Raw genomic sequence first — 23,928 nt, forward strand, 5'->3', positions numbered from 1 at the left:
AATGTGTATTTCATTTTCATTTTCGCTAAATGAACAGATTTGTCATTGTGTGTTCCTACTCTCTGTAGAACAGAATTTATAATAATAATCCTGTAATTTGTGTAATCTATGTAAGTCATTGGCTTCTTGCTTTAATTCAAAATATTCACATAAGTGTTCACTTGTCACAATGTTTTCTTACAGTTTCCCAACTTGAACTGAAGTAGTTCAGATTTAAACTGTTTATCCCCAAACAGTCTACACACAAATTAACAGTCATCTGTGTCCCAGAGTGCATCCATCCATTTCTGAGGAGCATACCTTCAAAGTATTTTCAGTCCCTTTCAAAGAAAATTTTCTTTTAAACTCTTCAAATGTTTTCCATGGGTACATCATTTATGCATTGGTGGATCCAGAGTTGGGGTTCAGGGGGTTCGGACTCCCCCCACCCCCACCCAGAAAATGACCACATTGAAGATTTTTTTTGCGCTGGCGGAGCCAATGGGGGGGGGGGTGGTTTGACCCCATCCCCCCTTTCAAAATTCCTGGATCCGCCCAAGATTTATGGATACCTTGTTTAGACTATCTACAAAGGGAAACAACTCTGTTGTGTGACGTGAAGAACAACAGTGAGCTGACTGTCAGTAATTCTGCGCACATGAAACGCAACACATCTTTCTTCATACAATATTTATTCATTTGTATCAAAAGAATTCCACAACTATTTTGGATATGACCTTAGCATTGGTAGAGAGTCTAGAGACTGCTGCTCTACATAAGGTTATCCCGAAGTGGATGATGTCAATCAGTGGAAAATGTGTACAAAACATGTAGAGACTTTACTCAATGTGAAACAAAAATGAGAAACAGAATGAACAGTATCATCAGTTCTTGAAAATGCAATGCCAGCCCACAATAAAAACTTGGGTAAGCATTTACCTTACAATACATGGTTATACACATGGAGGTTCTGTATTGGACAAAATACACAATCCAAATGTTAAAGACATCTGGTTAGTTCAAACAAACAATCCACATCAGTGTTGGTTGTTCTTTAACACAGTCTCCACATTATTCCAGCTTTGTGAAGATGGTCTGTAACTGATCAAGTCCGCACCTGAACCAGTCTTAACCAGAACAATATGAGCAACCATCCACGTCACCACATGGCAGTGATATCATGGCGAATCAGCCTGGAGTGTCAGGGGTCATAGCTGCTGCCGGCAAACCAAGATCATAGTCAGGGACTTGAACCCACGAACAGCAAATTCTGACATGATGTCATTGTGTACAGCAAGCGACGGTGGCTATGAGTTCTGGGTCATCCATGCTTCCTGTGCCATATGACAAGAGGTAGGTCGGTACCATTCTGGAAATTTATCTTGAATTTCTAGGTGGTGAGCTAATTTTGATTAATGTACATACAAATAGTAATATTTAAGTTATGCCCTTTATGCTTGTCTTAGCAGTTCCTCCAGATTCTGTGCTATATCCACAGGTTAAGTTCCCAGTTACTTCCATCACAACATGAGGGATGGGGCAGCAGTGCTACAGAATTTGATCCTCACGCAGAACACGCCGTTTTATTTTGGTAACCCTGTCCTAATGACTGAAACATGGCAAGGTGTCGACTGACAGATGTTCCTCATCGAACATGAACTCAGCACCTGTATTACTATTACAGTTTCCAATCCCATGAGATACCACAGTTAAGGATATATTCCCATCAAACCTGAATCATGAGTTTAGAACAAAAATAATCCTGTGTGCCACCTGTACCCTCAGTGTAACATTGTCACAGACGGTCATTCAGGTGTCATCAGTCACAGTGTCACATGGTGTCGTCTGGTCACACTGTCACATGGTGTCATCTCGTCACATGGTGTCATCTGGTCACACTGTCACATGGTGTCATCTCGTCACATGGTGTCATCTGGTCACACTGTCACATGGTGTCATCTGCTCACTGCCACATGGTGTCATCCAGTCATGTCACATGGTGTCATCCAGTCACATGGTGTCGTCTGGTCACACTGTCACATGGTGTCATCTGGTCACACTGTCACATGGTGTCATCTGGTCACACGGTGTCATCTGGTCACACTAACACATGGTGTCATCTGCTCACTGCCACATGGTGTCATCCAGTCACAGTGTCGCATGGTGTCATCCAGTCACATGGTGTCGTCTGGTCACACTGTCACATGGTGTCATCTGGTCACACTAATACATGGTGTCATCTGGTCACGCTGTCACATGGTGTCATCTGGTCACACAGCCACATGGTGTCATCTGGTCACACTGTTACATGGTGTCATCTGGTCACACTGTCACATGGTGTCATCTGGTCACACAGCCACATGGTGTCATCTGGTCACAATGTCACATGGTGTCATCTGGTCACACTGTTACATGGTGTCATCTGGTCACACTGTCACATGGTGTCATCTGGTCACACTGTCACATGCCACATGGTGTCATCTGGTCACACTGGTGTCATCACATGGTGTCATCATCTGGTCACACTAATACATGGTGTCATCATCATGGTGTCATCTGGTCACACAGCCACATGGTGTCATCTGGTCACATCATGGTGTCATCTGGTCACACTGTTACATGGTCATCTGGTCACACAGTTATCATGGTGTCATCTGGTCATCCAGTCACAATGGTGTCATACACTGTCACATGTGTCATCTGTCATGGGTGTCATCCTCACACAGTTTGGTGTCATCTGGTCACATCACAGGTCTGTCTGTCATATGGTGTCATGGTGTCCCTGTTTGTGTGGCACATCAAGGTCTGTCTGAAAGTTTCCGCACACATTCATGTAGCATATCATGCACTTCCTTGGCACATGTGATCTGTGACCTGATTGTGGCGAGGTAGTTAGGGTAGAGCTGGCCCTCTGTCGGCGGTGTGTCCCCCTTGGCTTGCAGCACGGGTTGGGGGGTGAACTTGTTGCTGTCTGATACTTGGGACTGACTCTCAAGGGCTAACCGCTGGAAAGTTAGAGGACAACGTATTATAAGTTTTCATATCTGTATGACATAAAAAGAATGACAATGTTCTGAGGTACTGGAGCTCAACAGCTACATTAAGATTGATCTGTCAATGTCCACCTGATTGCCACAAAAGACAAACAAGAGGACACAGTCATACATAACTCCCACAGTAGTAAATTCATCCTGTGAATACTATTATTAGCGATACTCTCCTGCTGGTCAAATTTAACATTATTCTTGAACAAAAAAAGATCTTGACCCCCAACCTTGCATTCTCTTCCCACAGAGGTTACTTGTCATATCTTCCTACGAACCTCTGTTCTAATACGGCCATATTTCCCAGTTCTCGTAAAATCCCCTAGCGGCAAAAGATCGCAACACGAATTATCTCCCTTCTTTCTATCCAATCAGAACACGTGTTACATCGACTTAGATTCAACTTGACTAACACAAGCAAATGTGGGGCCACAAATATCCCCCCATCTGCCTGGGACTTGTGTTGATGTTACACACAAGACGTTTAATGGCTAGCTTGTCCGTTGTCAACGAGGATGATGGAGACGCCACTGATCCGCCATAACATGACTGAGTTCTGTCTAGAAGAAACGTTTTCGCATCGCGCAGGGGAAGAAGTTTAGTTCTCGAAGCATACGGAAATTACCGAGGCCTTGCGAATGATCACTTTTGAAACAACGTCGCTGATTGCACAACTCAATCTGATTGCCTCCAATCACGAGTCTTGAACGGTCACACCATGAAAGGGCCGTATTAGAACAGAGGTTACGTAGGAAGATATGACAGGGGTAACCTCTGTGGGAAGAGAATGTCAACCTTGAGGCACCAATTACTCTGCCAGAGAAATATAAACAATGGGTAAGTGTTTGGTCTAACTTGGTAATAGGGATACTGTACGTGACCAGGAGAAGTTATAAGATTTTGCTGCAACTTTGGGGGAAGACTGTATGTCAAGAACCTGGCTACCAAAGTATGATCTAGAAATTGTACCTATTTTTGTCAATACAGTTGAAGTTGAACTCCAATGGGAAACCATAGTAGTGGAACAAGTGTGGATGCACATTAGTTGACATGCCGAGATCCATGGAGCTTGTTGTTTCAGGATGACTCATGTGTACATATTGTCATACTGGCATGTAGTGAGTGAATTTAGTTTTACACCACACTCAGCAATATTCCAGCTACAGTAGAACACGGATATAACTTGAACACGGATATAGCGCATTACAAACGGATATAGCAAAACAAATTTAAAAGTCCCGGCAACAGTCCTTTATAATATCATTAAAATTAAACGCCAATAACGAACTCGTGGAGTAGCTTAATTAACGGCTATAGCTTAACTGATTTACTACCCCCAAGCCCAACTAACGACGCGGACTAGCAAACTCAGTCAGTGTCAGCTCAGCCACTTAGCGGTATACATCAACCTTGTTGGCGGCGTGGTGTGCAGAGCAAAATTGTGGTCTTTGTTAAACGAATTAAGCTTATATACATGTATTGTTGAGATTGTTGTGATTGTTAAACATGTTCTAGCTAATGTCTGTGAATGATAAATTCAGAATTTTAATGTTATGTCAATGTACATGTACAAGAATAAATATTTGTAGCCTCAGCATATACGTGTCTCTACATCTCTACAATCCAAGATGGCGGTCAAATGTGAATAACTCTAACACCGGATATAGCGAACTATATTTCGCGGGTCCCTTGGAGTTCGCTATATCCGTGGTTCTACTGTATATGGTGGCGGTCTGTAAATAATCGAGTCTGGACCAGACAATCCAGTGATCAACGGCATGAGCATCGATCTGCGCAATTGGGAACCGATGACATGTGTCAACCAAGTCAGCACGCCTGACCACCCGATTCCGTTAGGTGCCTCTTACGACAAGCATAGTCGCCTTTCGTGGCCAGCATGGGTTGTTGAAGACCTATTCTACCCCGGATCTTCAGGGGTCTACTGGCATGTAATACAGGAACACTGGAGTGTAGGGCATACATAGAGCAGCACAGTCATGAGATAAGTACATGTAGTGTCTAATAGATCTGGAACAGCAGACCAATAAGAGAGCTTCAGAAGACATCCATTCAGAAGTCTGACAGAACACAAAAGGAAGAATGGCAGACTTGGAGGGAGTGTGCAAGTATTCAGAGGTGACATAACAAGTATTTTTGCTTCTGTCAAGTGTTGAGATGAAATAATGATAAAGCAGTATGTGATAACAGGCTGAGGTAAATAAATTGTATATTGCCCTAGTTTTTCAGCTCTCATTTTGTAACTGTTGTCCTGCTTACATTGTTACATATTGTACAAGCTGGAATGGAAGTTAAACATCTGGTAGCCCAGATCACATACTTTGTGTACAGCTCCCGTCGCCAAAAGCTTTGAATACACTATGCCATTTAGAAAGTGTTCAACTGTAACAAGCTATATTTAGCATTACACTTTCACAGTAAAATACAGATTCTAGTTTTTTTATTAGTTTAAGTCTCATCTCGGATCCGAACCCCACACTCTCATCCTAATCATCGACACAGAAAGTCAGAGATCTAACCCACTCAGCCACCACAGCTTCTACAAAAATGAAAGTTGGACAACTAATAGTCTGAATCATGTACTTTTTGTACCCCAAAGAACTTGATCTAGACTCCATTCCTATGTTTTCCCCCAAATTCCTGTTATCACCACCAGCAACGGCAAGTCAACAACTCCATTCTGTGCTACTCACAAGAGACACCTCGACCTGGTCACACACACCATAGAATTCCTCGAGACTCTTCTCAAACTTTTGCTGGTGTCCTTCGGCTGGTTTGCTGCGAAGAATGAGGGAGTTTATAGTACAGCGAAGCAAGTCAACCAGGTGTTGATAGCAGGACCAACATGTAATTGTGTACAATGACACATGTGAACATCTATAGCCAGAGGAGCACTGGGTACTTGGGACCTACCCTGCTCTGGGTAACAAACATGGCTTATCAAAAGTATTTTGATTGCTCTCTATAAATCCTAACAGATCCTAAGCTTCAAGTTTTGAAATGAAAACTTAATAGTGAGCGAGTAAAAATTGAATGTTATATATTGGCAGTATCTAAGCCACATAGTGCTGCAACACCTAGTCTTGTATTACTACCTTATAAATTAGACATAATTGGAAAAATAGGAACAGACCCTACAACCCTAAATTCTATAAAGCATCTAAACTCTTCAAATTATTACAGTTTACTTCTGTTCCAAAATATGACTTCTCTATGACATGGTACCAACAGTTTAGGTGATAAGATTTGCAAGGATAAGTTTTATGAATGAAGAGGTAACCTTGCTTAAATACCAATCATCTCTGTGCTACATTCAAGTAAAGAAGACTCCAACTACTTGTAACAATTAACCGAAAGGCTGAGTTTCAAATAAATGAAGTTGATATTTGATATTTTCATGTAAGTTTAAAGTTCCATTCCTGTATTTAATCTGTTTAGCCTTTTAATAGTTCCCACTCGCCATGTTAAGCAAGAGATCACAGTCACAAAGGGTAAAGGATTTGTTTGTACTAGTCTTTTGCTAACTGTTTTTTTTGTATATATTTTTAAGGATTATAATCAGCCAGAATCTGAGATTTGAACCATCAGGAGCAGATCATTCCCTGTCTCAAGTCCGTGTAACGTAAATCTGCATATCAAATCTACCATGAACTGATGAATCAATAAAAGTCTCACAAAACGAAATACCTTGCCTGTATTTGTAAAAACACTGTTAATTCAATGTTTTTAGGTACTCACAATCCACCATCTTGTTGTGCATTTTGATTGAAGGCTTGACCAGCAACCTTGAATAACGTCTGAAACATAATCAACCTCTGGGCATTAACCAGGCGTCATATCAATGTTTAGCAATCCGAGTAATATCAATGGGGACCACCAGAACTGGGCTTCACAAACTGTACCCATGTGGGAAATTAAGCCAATTTACATATGCAAATTACATCAACAAATTCATCACTCCAGGAAAAATGATTTGAATATTTTTTTAATATTAAAACTATTAAGATTTATTACTTGAGTAAGACTTCCCGCCTGTATCCCCCCTAAATTTTAATGATGAGGAAACATTTCTTTGAGTGGCATGTTTAGAAGTTGGATGTGTCTTTCAGTATGTTCAGATACAAATAAAGAAACATGTTAAAACTCATCCGTATCAGATGAGGAATATATTTTCAGGTGATATGATTTGACTAGAATGAAATTTAAGGGGGGATATGGGCGGAAGTCTTTCCCAATGATAGAGAGTAGCTTCAGTTTATTGGTCAAACGGGGCAGCTGGGATTGCCATGCTTGCATAGAACAATTACCAACTTTAAGCCACATTACTTACAAGAGAAATGAATATTAAACTTCAGTCAACTGAAAATATATAAGAAATATATAATCCTGATTTTTATTACATTAACTAAGGCGATAATAACACCATTTGCCTGTAACCAGAGACCAGAGTCTTGTATGGTCTCTTGGTAAGACTACAAAATACCGGATACCTTCCGCCATCTTTGAAGTGTACTTTAGAACTGTGCATAGAAGGGTTATGGTTAGGTTAGGGTTAGAGAAGGTATAGGGTTAGGGTGATGTGACACTAAACAATATGGATGGTAGGTATCTGGTATCCTGTAGGTGTGCCTGGTCTCTGCTGTAACATATATACTCACTATCTGATTTATTAGCAATATTGAGGTGAAATCATTAGTTTGTGTTATTCTAAATACCAAGTGACTTATCAAAACTTTTTCACCATTGCCAAAGCGATCCCTAAAAGATGCCTACATTTCAGTTAAAATTCAAAAACAAAACTGTTTCTATTTTTGTTTATCCAGGTGACGACATGCCATTATACTATCAATAAAAGTGACAAAGTCGCAAAATAGTCTAGTCCAGCATATAACTAGTCTTTGCGCTGGAATACGAGTTTATTCATATGAACTAAAAATAGTTCTGATTTCTGAGATGTCATCAAGCCTACACGGCACAAAAATATATTATAAAAAACAACAAAGGCAACAACCAGTCCCAGTGAATTGTCAGAGATCAGTGTCCCTTTAAACTGAAGACAATGAAGAATCGAGTTTTAGGTTGGGGAACGAACGATCACAAACATCTTACAGCTAATGATTCCTTCAGACGAGGTAAAAGCAAGGATTTAAATTTAGCAACAGGGTCAACATCTGTTGGCTGCTGTGGTGGTTGGGGTGGTTGTGGCTGTTGCTGAGGTTGCCCTTGTGACATATGCGATGCACCGGTTGTAGCGACAGGGGCGGCCATTTTGAAGAAGTGCGCAATTATCCGTGAGGCGCTAAAGCACTCTATATTTCATATTACTTTTATATATGGTCATTTATTATTGACTTAATGTGAAATATAATTTAGGGTTCAACTATGAGGAATCACGTTATTTTAATTGACTTATTCGGCATAAAATCTACCACTGATGATACTTGTTATTATTTGGAACTTCACGCATCGGACAACTTCCGGTTTATTTGAGTAACCCAAAAGAATGTAGACATGCTGGACGTTGTTGTTACAGTTTTGTGATTTACTATCCGATCAGCTAAACTGTAACCATGCCGCCAACTATACAGACTGGCCAACGGGATGATAGAGAGAAAAGACAAAGACCTGGGGATAAAAGGTAAACTGCGTTTTGTACACAATCCAACAGCTCTTTCCTTATTAGATCTAGGCCTTTTGTAGACTAATCTTCTTCATGAAAATTTGTAAAGCACTATGCAGTTTTGCTGAGTATTCTGTTTTTATTCTGATGAATGTGTTTATTTTGTGACCGACAAAATAAATAGTTCGCCTTCATGTATTTATCAACCTGCTGAAGCATGCCTTATGATTATGGTTATACTCAGTCTCATAACATAGATGACATATAGTAGAACTTTAAGTAATTTAGCAGAGAGCAGTGATTGGGACCTGACAGTCTCGACTGTCAGACAACATTGCAGCCTACTGCTAAGTCAACTTCTCCCTGCTATAATAGGATTCCCACTAGAAGTAATAGTACAAAACTTGAATTTATGGCGGCCTTTATAATGATACATGTTATCACGGGTGTTCACTTTAGTATATTTACATCGACCCATGAAAATAAAGGTACAGGCAATTGAGAAAATATTATTTTGTTGCCCTCAGGCAAGGACAGTAATCGTGTTAACTTTTAAACATGGTGTGTGCTTTGAAACTATATTTGTAATTACCTACCCTTACACAAATGTAAGGTACCCTGCCCTAACACTTATCTTCAGCAAGCACATGCAACAGGGTACAAGTCTACATGCAGGATAATCTATCAATTAATCTGAATAGTAACACCATCAAGTTAAAGGTCACATGTAACGCAAAACACAACTTTGCAGATTCTGATACCTTTCGGTATGGACTTACAATAACAAATTATAAAAAATGCAAATTCAACTTATAAAGTTGAAAAATAATGTGATGAAACCCCCCGGCGAAATCGTAGTTCAATCGATTCACAAATTTCACCCCAGCGCTGGGGTGAAAAGTGGTTTCAACAGCTGTGCTGCGCTGCGCCCATAACGCATGCGCAGTGATTAGGTACGCGTGGCTTGAACCGGGAAGGCGACTCGTAAAAACACAGCAAGTGATGCTTGCAAGGATTATTGCTGTGGTCGGAGTTGGAGAACAAAAGATGTTTCTTGTGATTACAAGCATCTTGGGTCTGCAGTAATAAAAATACACTGGTCCCATACTTGGTTGCAGATTTGCAAACCAAGTTTTCAAGAAAGTGTAGCATTAGAAATACTAATTTCATTGTTAAAATTTGCTCAGCTTGAAAACTGAAATGTTTTAATACATGTCTATGGAAACATAGAAAAATATGTTGATTGTGATAAGCAGTCTCTGTCACAGACAAAACTCAATGGCTGTTTTATTGACACCTATGTGTCTGCCTGCCTGCCTGTCTGCTAATGACAATATGCAATACACAACTTCAATCATTGACCACATGCAATTGGAACTTAACACCTATCAGGCGATACACCATAAACAAAATACATTGATTTATGGCTCGTGCACCTGAGTTCTGTCTATGTCACGTTATGTAATTACACAGACAGGAAGGTGTGATACTTGTACACATGACATGTTATTATGTCTGTGGGTTGCAAACAAACTGCATCGATGACTGGATCGGACGGAAACCGGTGCAAACTCGGCAAACAAACTGCATCGATGACTGGATCGGACGGAAACCGGTGCAAACTCGGCGTGTTATTTTATGTCATAAAATGTATTTTGAGTTAGGACAAGAGTTACCTCCCTTTGACCACATTTTTCACCTTGTACATAACATCTACAGTAGAATGGGGTTAGCTCCCTTGAAACGGCGCCGCTATCACCTACGCTAAGGCGACAAGACGGGCACGCTTGCACTGCTTTGCACTTGACAAAAATCCCTCCCACCCTCCCAGTAGTAATATTGGCGTGGCGTGTACAAGATACTTAAGGGTCAGTATACAATAGGCATACTTACGTGTTCATATCTATATCTATATAGCATTATGTGATATTTCACGTGTTAGACTTTACTAGTGTGTGTGTGGGGGGATTTGACTCCTTTTTGTGAGCCACCGCATGTTGGCCTACTGATTTCCTGTTGCATGTTCTCTCAGCCTGGAAGAATAAATGCCAGTTTTAATTCCAATGCATATGCTTTTGTAATTATTGTTAGATTACTTAAATTGTCAGTTTCAAGTCCTGCTTTGTACTTGGACGAACGACAGTTTCCAGCCACGCAGTAGTTCACCATCTCAATATTTGTTGATTGGATCGAACACAAGTGCAGAGAGCATGTATTTCAAAACCCAACATCTCTATACACATTCTTTATGGATAACAACTTCTCCTATTGTATATGATGCGACGTTTCGGTATGGATTCTTATACCATTGTCAATCTTGCTTGACAACAGTATAAGAATCCATACCGAAACGTTGCATCATATACAATAAAAGAAGTTGTTATCCAAAAAGAATCTTACTTTCTTATTACTCACCATACTTCTAAAATGCCAATCAAACAGATCATCTCTATATACACACATGCAATGAGCCCTCAGGGTATCGGCAAATGAACCAGCCAATGAGAGACTTGTTACACTTGAGTGCACACCCACCCACTCTGACTTGGTTCGGTCTCCCGGATGCTTCGTTTCGAGGGAAGTAAACCCAGTACAAAATATTGCACTTTTGATTCGCGATTGTACGCTTATAATTTTGTTTATTTGTTTTTTTCACAATCAGCAATGTATATTATATGTCATGAATAAGTGATAATTGTGTTTTAATTATGTTTGCTTTTTTGGTTGCATGCGACCTTTAACATGTTCGTGTACTCATCTAAGTTCCAAATGTAATGTCAGGACCCTTTTTGTTTCTAAAGAAGAAGAAAAATATAAACAAGTTTCACAATGCTGTGGGAGATTGCATCTTACAGAATATTTAATTTAAGAAACAAAGTGACTAAGGAAGTAAATTCAACTCCTTCATGTTTTAAGCTCATTATTCTTCAAAAATATATTTCCCAGGAAAGGTTTTAAACAAAGGAAAAATATAAAGGGTTCCACTGAATGGTGTCATGGCAACTCTCCAGGAACTGGTGAAGACAGGTAGATGATCATGTGAGACTTCACCAGATTGTTGAGAAAGTGTGATTTGTTTTGCAACCAGGCTTGAGGATTTTAACTGAACCAATATGATTATTTTGTTATATTGCCACTTTTGATGTATATTTGTTTTGCATTCAGGTCAGAGTTGATATCCCCCGGGTCAAGTTCAACAATACGTTACCTGACATACCATTTGATCCCAAGTTCATCACATACCCTTTTGAGTCAAACAGGTAGTGTGTTAGTCTTTTGTTCTAAAGCAATATTTATGAATTTATAACTATGTTTCATATACATTGTCACCTTGCAAAGTCAGAATGTGTTGGTGGGGACCTATCCTAATCTGACAATCATGGAGTGGTGCAAATCCTTAGTTATTTGCTAATCTCAGTTCAACTTACGGTCTGTTACTGTTCTGACTTTGCCGAATAACATCAGTATGCTGCCATAGATGCTGTTAGATGGTTCTGACAAGAGTTGTCACGCTATGTCTATCTCATATATTGATACACATTAAGACAGTCAGCAGTAAAATCTCAATTATTGTCTGTCATGTCAGGTTTGAAGAGAGATTAACGGTTCATTGTGAATTTAACTTTGGCAGAGGACACATGGGACCACCAAGTAATCGCTATATCCATCATTTCGTTCTTAGCATGTTCTTTATAAACATAATTTACCCTATTTTCATTCACAGATTCATCCAGTACAACCCCACATCACTGGAGAGATCTTTCAAGTATGATTTACTGACGGAACATGACCTTGGGGTGACCATCGACCTCATCAATCCAGAAACCTACAAGATCGACCACAATGGTGAGGCAAAGATGGCAACATCGACATCTGTGTATAACTATATATAACAGTGAACATGAGAAGAAAATATGGATGCCAATAATCACCTTTGATTTTCCCTTTGCAGCATACCCAGATCCTGAGGATGAAAAACTATTGGAGGAAGAGGTCAACACCCCTGCAGACAGCAAGAGGTGACGCTGACATCTTTCTAACAAGCTTTGGGAAGGGGGTTTCATTTTGGATAAAACCCTAGCGAAGGGGGGAATAACTGTCAGAAGGAATGTTTCACTTTGACATGCAAAGTTTAACTACAAAATATATTTGTTGTCTATTAAATATATGTTACATACTGTGCAGGATGTGTTGTATGTTTGTGTGTACTATTGTAAAGAAAGTGTTACTGATGCCTGTATTTTGCCTGCTATGCAGGTCTCGCCATCACAACACGACAGTATCCTGGCTCCGGAAGACAGAGTACATCTCTACTGAGTACAACCGATTTCAGCAGAAGTCGGACCAGTCTGAAACCAAGTAAGGTCATGGTCTTACAGTAATAAGACTTGTAGGTGAATGTTAGCTTGTCACAGAGAAGACCTGAGTTTGATTCCAATGTTTGAATGAAACCCAGTGTATTGCTTTACAGATATAAGGCCCTCCTCACTCGTCCTAAACTTTCATACACCTCAGGGTGGGTTATCTCCCTTACCACATTCTGCTATGTTTCAGGGTGGGTTATCTCCTTTACCACATTTAGCTATGTTTCAGGGTGGGTTATCTCTCAGGGTGGGTTATCTCCCTTACCACATTCTGCTGTGTTTCAGGGTGGGTTATCTCCCTTACCACATTCAGCTGTGTTTCAGGGTGGGTTATCCCCCTTACCACATTCAGCTGTGTTTCAGGGTGGGTTATCTCCCTTACCACATTCAGCTATGTTTCAGGGTGGGTTATCTCCCTTACCACATTCAGCTGTGTTTCAGGGTGGGTTATCCCCCTTACCACATTCAGCTATGTTTCAGGGTGGGTTATCTCCCTTACCACATTCAGCTATGTTTCAGGGTGGGTTATCCCCCTTACCACATTCAGCTGTGTTTCAGGGTGGGTTATCTCCCCTACCACATTCTGCTGTGTTTCAGGGTGGGTTATCTCCCTTACCACATTCTGCTGTGTTTCAGGGTGGGTTATCTCCCTTACCACATTCAGCTGTGTTTCAGGGTGGGTTATCTCCCTTACCACATTCAGCTGTGTTTCAGGGTGGGTTATCTCCCTTACCACATTCAGCTGTGTTTCAGGGTGGGTTATCTCCCTTACCACATTCAGCTGTGTTTCAGGGTGGGTTATCTCCCTTACCACATTCTGCTGTGTTTCAGGTGGGTTATCCCCCTTACCACATTCAGCTGTGTTTCAGGGTGGGTTATCCCCCTTACCACATTCAGCTATGTTTCAGGGTGGGTTATCTCCTTTACCACATTCTGCTGTTTCAGGGTGAGTTACCTCGCTTACCACATTCTGCTGTGTTTCAGGGTGGGTTTCAAGATCAAGCAGATAATGAAAGAGGAGGACATGTACAAGGACAGGGACACCCAGATCAAGGCCATTGAGGACACCTTCAAGAAGGCCAAGATACCGGTATGGACATCCAGGATGGGGACATATGTGTTGCCCAGAGCAAGGACAGACACATTCATGTTGTGTATAGTTTGAATTGATAGTATACATTCAGCTAGGTTAGCCATATAACAATAATAATAATTCCATTTAGCATTATTTGGCTCCATGCATTTCCTGAATTCCTACAATTATTCTCATTCTACTGACAATTACATATCATTTCTTTACAGCAAACACAATAAATTCCTCTTAACAAAACACATGCTCATGTTTATAAACACCCAAAGATGTGCATTTCACCACATCCGCTTACATTACGTCATCACACAATTGGACACATTCAGTATACATTCAGCTAGGTTAGCCATATAACAATAATAATAATGTATAATATAGCGCCAAACTCCACACTAGGTATGCTCACAGCGCTAACAACCCCGGATAACCCAAGCTGCCTGTTAGGCGCTTTAAGGTTTATAGTCATATATGTGTGTGTGTCCTGCGTTGCTATGATAGCCATATACCTACAGTGTGTGGCTAGAATACCCATATATATACTTGCTGTTGTTGTTATTTGCTTTATTTATCGTCGCATGCACAACTAAAGTATTGCGGTGACGGGGTAGTACACTTATTAAGAAATGAGGGGGAACAAAAAAATAGAACTTGCTTGCTGTGACTCAGAAATATTATATATCATGTTTGTTTTCAGATCAAGAAGCACTACAGCAAGCCCAATGTCACTCCAGTTGAAGTGTTGTCCATATTCCCAGACTTTGAGGTTTGTTATTGTTTGGGTCGTTTCTGTTGTTCCTGTTAAATATGGATGAATCAATGATTTGGAAGGCATGCTATTTGAGGATGAAGTGACATTGAAACTGTTGTTTGTTTTAGCTGTGGAAACATCCGTTTGCCCAGGTGTTGTTTGACTCGGACCCTGCACCGAAGGGACAGACCCTGCCGGCACAGATGGAGGAGATGTCACAGGCCATGATCAGGTCAGTGATGCATTCAGTGATGTCAAAGTTGATGATTTCTTTGATGCACTGATATGCTTCATCCACAAGATGTTATTTTAACTGCCCAATCATTGATGCCATGAAATGTTACATCCAGATGACCGTGTTTCATCTGCTGTGCTAATTCAGGACTTGTTGCATCTACTGCTAGGGTTGTCTCAGCCAAGGAGGTTCACATTGACAGGAACTGTTATGATTATGTATGTATTTCATGATTACAGAGGAGCCGTTGATGAGAGTGGGGAGCAGTTTGTGGCCTATTTCTTGCCGACAGATGAAACGATTGGGAAGAGGAAGCGTGATGGAGAAGAGGGTGTTGACTACACGCCAGAGGAGGAGTAAGTGTAAACAACATTTTATATTATTGCACTCTGATGTAGGTGCCCCCTTCCACGTGTGTGTTGACTGCTCTCCCAGTGTAGGCTGGATTCCCACATAGATGGAGACCAAACCTCACAGTGGTGTGGATGGCACTACCATGTAAGTGTAGGCTGGATTCCCACATAGATGGAGACCAAACCTCACAGTGGTGTGGATGGCACTACCATGTAAGTGTAGGCTGGATTCCCACATAGATGGAGACCAAACCTCACAGTGGTGTGGATGGCACTACCATGTAAGTGTAGGCTGGATTCCCACATAGATGGAGACCAAACCTCACAGTGGTGTGGATGGCACTACCATGTAAGTGTAGGCTGGATTCCCACATAGATGGAGACCAAACCTTGCAGTGGTGTGGATGGCACTACCATGTAAGTGTAGGCTGGATTCCCACATAGATGGAGACCAAACCTCACAGTGGTGTGGATGGCACTACCATGTAAGTGTAGGCTGGATTCCCACATAGATGGAGACCAAACCTTGCAGTGGTGTGGATGGCACTACCATGTAAGTGTAGGCTGGATTCCCACATAGATGGAGACCAAACCTCACAGTGGTGTGGATGGCACTACCATGTAAGTGTAGGCTGGATTCCCACATAGATGGAGACCAAACCTCACAGTGGTGTGGATGGCACTACCATGTAAGTGTAGACTGCACACAAGGTTTCCTATGAGTTAATTTGATTTGACAGTGACTGTTGTCACCCAAGATGTTTCTCAAATTTGGTAATGCTGCAGAACAATGTCCAATTATAACTTGAAAAAGTCATGAAAATGGCCTAATGTGGTTTGTCTCCAATAGCATCACTGTAACATCGCTCTCTGAATGAGTACAGATTATATGAACAGTGTTTATTGTTCGCAAGAACAAATAATGTATTTATTCAAGTTTGTTCTGTGAAATTGAACATTTTGGATTTTATGAATTATCTCCCTTTGACCACATATATACCTTACAGCATAGTTGAAAACACAAACATGTATTATAAACGTTGTGTGGCAGGTACGAGTACATGCTGGCCAGAGAGTACAACTGGAACGTGAAGAACAAGCTATCGAAGGGATACGAAGAGACATATTTCTTTGTGTTCAGAGAATCGGGCGTGTACTACGATGAGCTGGAAACACGGTCAGTGGCAGATTTGAGAATATTCCCCATTACTCAGTTTAAGCTGTAAGCTATCAGCAAACGTGTGTTCATTGCTGATTGAAATACTAAACCAATCTAAGAGATGTGCTGTTGAATGTATGACATGTAATCCCTGAAATTCACATCGGTCTGCTAGACCGAGAGGGGCGGTGGGGTAGCCTAGTGGTTAAAGCGTTCGCTCGTCACACCGAAGGCCCGGGTTCGATTCCCCACATGGGTACAACTTGTGAAGCCCATTTCTGGTGTCCCCGCCGTTGATATTGCTGGAATATTGCTAAAAACGGCGTAAAACCATACTGATGATGATGTGCTAGACCGAGACTTCTAAATTGTCCTGAGGACTAGTAGACAGCATGTGATGGTTGTTGTCATTCACGAGTTACACTGCAGTGCAACCATTCTGAACCAGTTCTCAGTGCTACAGTTCTGTGGTTTTGTATCCATTCTAATGGTGTCCATGACTGTAGATGATGTTATTTTCTACTTAGAGTTCGTCTCAGTAAGAGAAGGAAGACAGGTGGAGGTCAGGTGGCCAAGTCCCGCCTCGTTGTCAAACACAGGGACCTCAACGATAAGGAAGTGTCTGCACAGGTAAGGATATTTCTATATGGATCTTGGAGAGTAATATACGATTCTGTAAACCATTCTATTTGTGAAATACCTGGAACATGTTACAGGTAATTCTACCATGGCTACGTGAAATGCTCGAATTTGATTGGTCAATCCATAAAATCAGACGGTATCAATTTGTATTGAAAATGCCTCTGATTTCACGGCGCTTCACTGCGCATGTATACAACACTGCCGCACTACTTCAGCTTGGCCACCAACATGACTAATATCAACACAACAGACATGATGGGAATGCTGATGAAACTCGAAAAATACAATTATACGATATCTCCTCCACAATTATTAGGGAACCTCACTATCATAATTATTACCTTCTATTATAAAAATATTCAAACTCAATTACAATAGACAGCCCCAAACATATCACCATCAATATCTAACATATAAATCAGAAAACCTTGTAAAAATACATCCCTATCTATCCCTATTTGTGCGGCAAAACGTTCGTAAACATTTACATATCTGGTAAATGGTATATTTGTTTCCGTTTAGAATGGGAAATTCGCAAGATAATGGTCAGACGAAACACACAATTTGCCACTCATACTCCATCATGTCCTATTGCATCGTTCCAAATGTCAAATTTGAACCATGAGAATTCCGCTCGTTGCCACCTTCCCCGCAAGGCTGTCACTGCTATGTTCGTATACACTTTGAAAAGCTTGGCCACAATCCAGTCCAAAATGATGAGAACAATGTTCCAAGGAATCCCAAGTTAGTCGCATGTACACAAAGCAGCACTGTCACTCTTTCGTACGTGAAATCATAATCGACACTCGCCGGTCATAAAAATCAACAGTCTTTAATAAGTTACAGATCATAGGTCGATCAGAAAAGGATGTATTCTTCGATTCTGCAGGGTTCAGGTTCGACAGTCAGTCAAGTATTTCCCACTGTCACTGCGAATTTCAACCTTTCACAAGATGTAAACACTGGCTCGTCCGCCATTTCAAACTGTTGCGTAACTGTCTACTTCCAAGAAAAAACGTAGATCAGACGATTCCATTATAGTGTGGCCAAGGGGGTACAGTAACAATAGGCTGGTTTCGGTCGTGTGGAGTTATGATTATAAAACCAAGCTCTTAGGTGTTACATTATTGCATTGAATAAACAGTAGTTTGTTTTCTTTGGACAGAATACTTTTTATGTTGCAATGTTAACAAAAATACGAATGGCGCCTACCAATCCCTTCACAGACGAGTTCAATTCGCCTCTCGTCCCATGCCGGATTACACAGTGTCTTAAGCAGGACGAGGAAGTTCGATGTTAAATCGGTTATGGTAGAATGGAGATAAACATACAATGTGTTTGGAAATAAGATGAATGTTAGACCGAATTGATAGTCTCTAAATTAATTATTTGAAATTTAGAGACTATCAATTCGGTCTAACATTCATCTATTTTCCAAACACAGTACGTTTATCTCCTAGTTAAAGTATAGTTGTGATGTACATGGAATATAGCAAAAATTAAACATATAAACAAACACTCTCACAGGCATGTTTGAATCATTGGTTCTACAGATGGGTCCACATCAGTAGTAGAAAATGATTGCCATTAGTCCAAGGTGCACTATTGATCGCATTGATATGTGTAACAAAAGGTTGATTGGGATGCTTTTCTTAGCTTTGAATCTCAGCTACACAAAGCTTGAGGAGATCTTAGGGGATCCATTTTGAAAGATTCTGAAATGAATATCATAATATAATCAGAGTTAACCCCCACTAACTCTCTAGTGTCTTACGGAGCTGCCACCTTGGTCTTGGCCTTGGCTTTCAGCAAACTGTCCCAATACAATTGCATAGTTGCTCCTTTGCTGGAATAGTATCACAATAGTGGCTTTAACTATCGTATTACTATGGAAACAGTTGGATCTGTACTGGAATAGTATCACAATATTGGCTTTAACTATCGTATTACTATGGAAACAGTTGGATCTGTACTGGAATAGTATCACAATAGTGGCTTTAACTATCGTATTACTATGGAAACAGTTGGATCTGTACTGGAATAGTACACAATAGTGGAAACAGTTGGCATTGTACTGGAATAGTATCACAATAGTGGCTTTAACTATCGTATTACTATGGAAACAGTTGGATCTGTACTGGAATAGTATCACAATAGTGGCTTTAACTATCGTATTACTATGGAAACAGTTGGATCTGTACTGGAATAGTATCACAATAGTGGCTTTAACTATCGTATTACTATGGAAACAGTTGGATCTGTACTGGAATAGTATCACAATAGTGGCTTTAACTATCGTATTACTATGGAAACAGTTGGATCTGTACTGGAATAGTATCACAATAGTGGCTTTAACTATCGTATTACTATGGAAACAGTTGGATCTGTACTGGAATAGTATCACAATAGTGGCTTTAACTATCGTATTACTATGGAAACAGTTGGATCTGTACTGGAATAGTATCACAATAGTGGCTTTAACTATCGTATTACCATGGAAACAGTTGGATCTGTACTGGAATAGTATCACAATAGTGGCTTTAACTATCAAACTACTGTTGCTGTAGTCATGTTGATCACCAGATTGTCTGGTCCAGACTCGATTATTTACAGACCGCCGCCACATAGCTGGAATATTGCAGCGTTAAACAACAAACAAACAAACAAAAACAACCTATTGCAGTATTGAAAATGTCCCTCCTGTTGTGATGGAGAACGTGGTTGTGTTGCAGGATGCACGGTTGATGATGTTGGAGCCACCGCAGGAGGAGGAAGAAGAAGAGGAGGAGGAGATGGTTGTTGCTCCCGATGCACTGGAGACAGGTGAGAGGCTTGGGTGTTCACACAACTAGTAGTCTAGACCACAGACTTTGTGTAGCCCTCTGATAAGTCTAAATCAGCATGGCTCCCACAGCCGAAAGCTATGAATACGCAATGCCATTTAGAAAGTGGTCAAATGTAACATGTGTTATGCTTTCGGATTCTTGAGGAGTTGTTTGGACCCAAAGATGGTGGCATTGGCAATGTTGCCATCATCCTAGGATCAGTGATACTTCTGGGGTTTTTGGGGAAAATAAATTGGATGGTACTAAGAAGATTACTCGTCTCCCAAGTACAAGATTAATCGATTTTGACTTTGCTCTCCATGGTTTTACAAACACAGCTAGTTAATGATACAGCCTGTCTTTGTAAAGGAATGATCAAGGCATTACACCCGTTTCCAAATTTCAACAAATGTACTGAGTAATTTTTTCCAAACTTAATTCAGTGTTTCAGGAGCTGATAATGAATATTATTCAATAATGAATATTATCAGCTCCATCAGCAGTTTCACGAGCTTCCCTTAGGGCAGTGTTTAGTTCATGGAGATATCTTTCATTGTAACCTTCACCATTATCAGAGTTAAAATTGATTGCTTTCTTTTCTTGTTGGGTTTTGGTATTTCTGGAACTAATGGTTTAATTTGATGAGGAGGAATGGTTTGCCAAAGTTTCACCAAGTTTGTTGGCAATTACAAATTTATTTATGATCACCATCTTGGACATATTGGACATGGGTGTGTGTGCGGATCTTTGAACCATGTTGTGTCCTTTTTAAATAACCTTATAAATATTTATGGACTTCATTATGTACTATTTGCGAGTTCTCACACTAAGACTGACATGTTGTAGGGAGTGCTAGAGGCAGTGATGATGAGGGCAACAAGAGTGATGACGACCGAGGTAGCGTCCAGTCCGGGGGAAGCCGAAGGAGCAGAAGCCGCAGCAGGAGCAGAAGCAAGTCCCGCAGTCGGAGTCGAAGTGGCAGCGGTAGTCGAAATCGCAGTCACAGTCGATCAAGAAGTAGGAGCCGCAGTCGTAGTGGAAGCCGTAGCAGCCGCAGTAGAAGCCGCAGTGGCAGTGGTAGTCGCAGTAGCAGCAGCTCAAGTAGCGGCAGTGGGCGTGGTAGCGGTAGAAGCAGCAGCAGTGAGAGTGAGCGGGAGGTGACAGGGAAGAAGGACGAGGCAGAGATCTTCGGGTCATCCAGCGGGTCAGGGTCAGACAGTGATTGATGACAGACAGAACGAGGAAGGAGTGTAAACCAGAGTGACCATTTCATACCAGATGACAGCCTAGAAAACAGGTTTCTACTTTGTATAAGCAGGCCAAGAGCTACTGAACTAGTGCTACGGATGGCGCGTGTCGGTTTTAAACCAGTGACCGAATACTTGTGTTTCAGATGACATCCCTGCAATGAAACCCCATTAATCAAGACCCTGTTAATCCAGAAACCTGTCTGGATAGTCTGGACCTGAACAGTCTCATTGTAACATATGTATATATCCACATTACCCCACAGTCATCATTCCTTTATGTGGAATTTCATTTTCTAGACGATTTCACTTAATATGGTTGTATCTGGATTAACAAGGTTAAGCTGCACAATGGTATGAAGATATCAATTTATCAATGTATTATTAAACCCTACATGTATTAAGGTTTGAAGGGGCCCCCAGCAACCCTTGCTGGTCATAATAGATTAGGTTGTCAGGCTAGCTGACTCAGTTAATTGCGAGTCTTTGTACTGTGATGACATGGATCGTTGACCACAAAATTGAGTTCTGGTTCAGACTTGATTATCTGAAGGCAGTTGTCATGTAGCTGGAATATTGTAAAGTTTGGATATGAACCAGCAAACAAAACTGTTTTATGACCAGACTCAGATGAGATATCAGGATAAGAAATAAGTTGGTTAGGGTACAAGGAACACAGGTATTGGCGGTCATGATTCGGAGGTCAGGTTGCTGTCAGCAGAGGTTAGATTTTCTTCTCTGACAATATTATCATATTGTTTCTTCTCTGACAATATTATCATATTATTTTGGAATTTTGTACTTATCAATTTCCTGGAATCATCTCTACGTTCTCAGAGTTTTCAATGAAAACATCTTGTGTACATCATATTTCCTCCTGGGAACAATTGTGCAGCTATAAAGGTCTACTCATAATCCAGGGAGACCATTAGTAATACCGATATTTCTTCTTATTAGCAAGCTTGGTTTACAGACTTTCTATGCCTTAAGTCAGTATTACCTAAAGATATAGTTTTGTTCAGTTATGTTTTGGGAATTGACATTAGAAAGAAATGTTTTATGATTGATGTCTGTGGTAGTTATGCTTCCAAATCCTTCATGTTTCGAATTCTAATTATATTTTGTTCAGTAAAATTTGAGTAGGATATGTGAAAACAGGCAACATTGTTACTATGGTGAGGCATATCATGCCTTATGGACAACTCAAAAGCAGATAAAGAACCCCCAGTTCTTTCGTGGACTATAGCTAATTGCTGATGTGTATTACAACTCAACAGTACAGAGTTCTGTAAATTGTTTTGAGTGGTGTATATTGCCCTAGCGTTTCTTTCTTCATCCATGCATTTACTTCATGCAACAATTGTAAAATAGAGAAGTAATTAATTCGGGGTTATTTAGTATCATTTTCATACATTACACATCTGTACAAGCTCTCAGAAATCCTGGGAAACAATAAATCTTCATCTAAATCCAATATTGTTGTGATTCTCTATGAGGAGAGGTATCTGACAGGCCAGTGATGCTGTTCATGTCTCTCTCTCTCTATCTCTTACATTCACCTGAGTGTAATGCATGACTGAGTTGGGTTATACGTTGCTTTTAGCAATACTCCAGCAATATCATGGTGGGGGTACACCAGAAAGGGGCTTCACACAATGTACCAATTTGGAGAATTGAACCCAGGCCTTTGGCGTGAAGAGGAAACACTTTAACCACTGGGCTACCCCACTGCCCCAATCCAGGTTGAAACACGCACCCAGCAACCTATTCTGGTCAAGGAGCAATCATATGGATTGGGTAGTCAAGCTTCACAAAATCACTGATACAGAATCACCATTCCTTCTGTTTACAATGTGAATCACTGGATTGTCTGTTCCAGTCATGAATATTTACAAATCTGCGTTTCATGTAATATTGCTGTGTGCGATTTTGAACAACAAACATGAAAGGATATCCTTTTCCCCTGCTCGATTTAAGAATCCTGTTGTCTGAATATTCAGGAATGAGGATGAACATAAAACATACTGTGAATACACAATGCCATTTAGAAAGTGGTCAAATGTAATATGTTATATTTGGGATTACACTTTCTCAGTGAAGTACAGGTTCTGAAGTACTGTCGGAAATAGAAAAAAAACTTTTTTCACATATATATCTACAATTTATGAAGTTAAAATGTGAAAGTGTGAAATATCTGTGAAACTACATTCGGCCTAGCTAGTCTCAGTGGTAGGGCGATAGGAAACGTAAAGAAATGACTCTACTGAGGAGAGATTAGTGCAGAAATGAGCAATGCGGGTTTTTCCTAAGTCCAAAGCAACTTATTTAGAACAGACCATGGCTTTATGCAAATTAGTGTGCAATGATATTGTATTTCAAAGGACACTTTTTAAATGCCTATTTTGAAACTAGACTCAGCTTCATTATAAATGATAGCTGACGTAAAAAATACTAACTTTAATACTGAAACTATTAAGGATGTAGCTACCATGGAGCCTCAATATCACTATAAAAAGAAAGGAGGGGTCGTCTGAAAAGCAAAACCAGGACGGGTGTCGCAGACGGTGGTTGGGGGTCGTACTGGGGGATAGAGATATCAGCTAC

General features: G+C 40.6%; 2 protein-coding genes across 4 annotated transcripts; one reads left to right on the forward strand and one right to left on the reverse strand.

Annotated features, from left to right (window-relative positions):
* Nucleotides 1-654: 654 nt before the first annotated feature.
* Nucleotides 655-8,317, reverse strand: LOC124279417 (mediator of RNA polymerase II transcription subunit 29-like). Of its 3 annotated transcripts, none has more exons than XM_046715240.1 (5): nt 8,151-8,317; nt 6,780-6,838; nt 5,735-5,819; nt 2,730-2,984; nt 655-2,410 (listed from the first exon to the last, which is right to left on the reverse strand). In XM_046715240.1, exons 1-4 carry the CDS (start codon nt 8,307-8,309, stop codon nt 2,778-2,780), a joined length of 510 nt encoding a protein of 169 aa, XP_046571196.1. In that variant the 5' UTR covers nt 8,310-8,317; the 3' UTR covers nt 655-2,410; nt 2,730-2,777. The 3 variants fall into 3 exon arrangements, with proteins under 3 accessions (XP_046571196.1, XP_046571197.1, XP_046571195.1); XM_046715241.1 differs by having other exon boundaries at nt 655-2,436; XM_046715239.1 differs by having other exon boundaries at nt 655-2,469.
* Nucleotides 8,318-8,504: 187 nt separating this feature from the next.
* On the forward strand, nt 8,505-22,798 carry LOC124279418 (RNA polymerase II-associated factor 1 homolog). The gene is made up of 13 exons (XM_046715242.1): nt 8,505-8,679; nt 11,832-11,921; nt 12,386-12,507; nt 12,614-12,680; nt 12,919-13,020; nt 14,010-14,115; nt 14,810-14,878; nt 14,992-15,095; nt 15,338-15,454; nt 16,503-16,628; nt 17,138-17,240; nt 19,985-20,075; nt 20,924-22,798. Exons 1-13 carry the CDS (start codon nt 8,612-8,614, stop codon nt 21,301-21,303), a joined length of 1,545 nt encoding a protein of 514 aa, XP_046571198.1. The 5' UTR covers nt 8,505-8,611; the 3' UTR covers nt 21,304-22,798.
* Nucleotides 22,799-23,928: the final 1,130 nt, after the last annotated feature.

This window comes from Haliotis rubra, unplaced genomic scaffold (genome assembly GCF_003918875.1).
Source record: "Haliotis rubra isolate DU_JTF1 unplaced genomic scaffold, ASM391887v1 Scf25, whole genome shotgun sequence".
NCBI lineage: Eukaryota > Metazoa > Mollusca > Gastropoda > Lepetellida > Haliotidae > Haliotis > Haliotis rubra.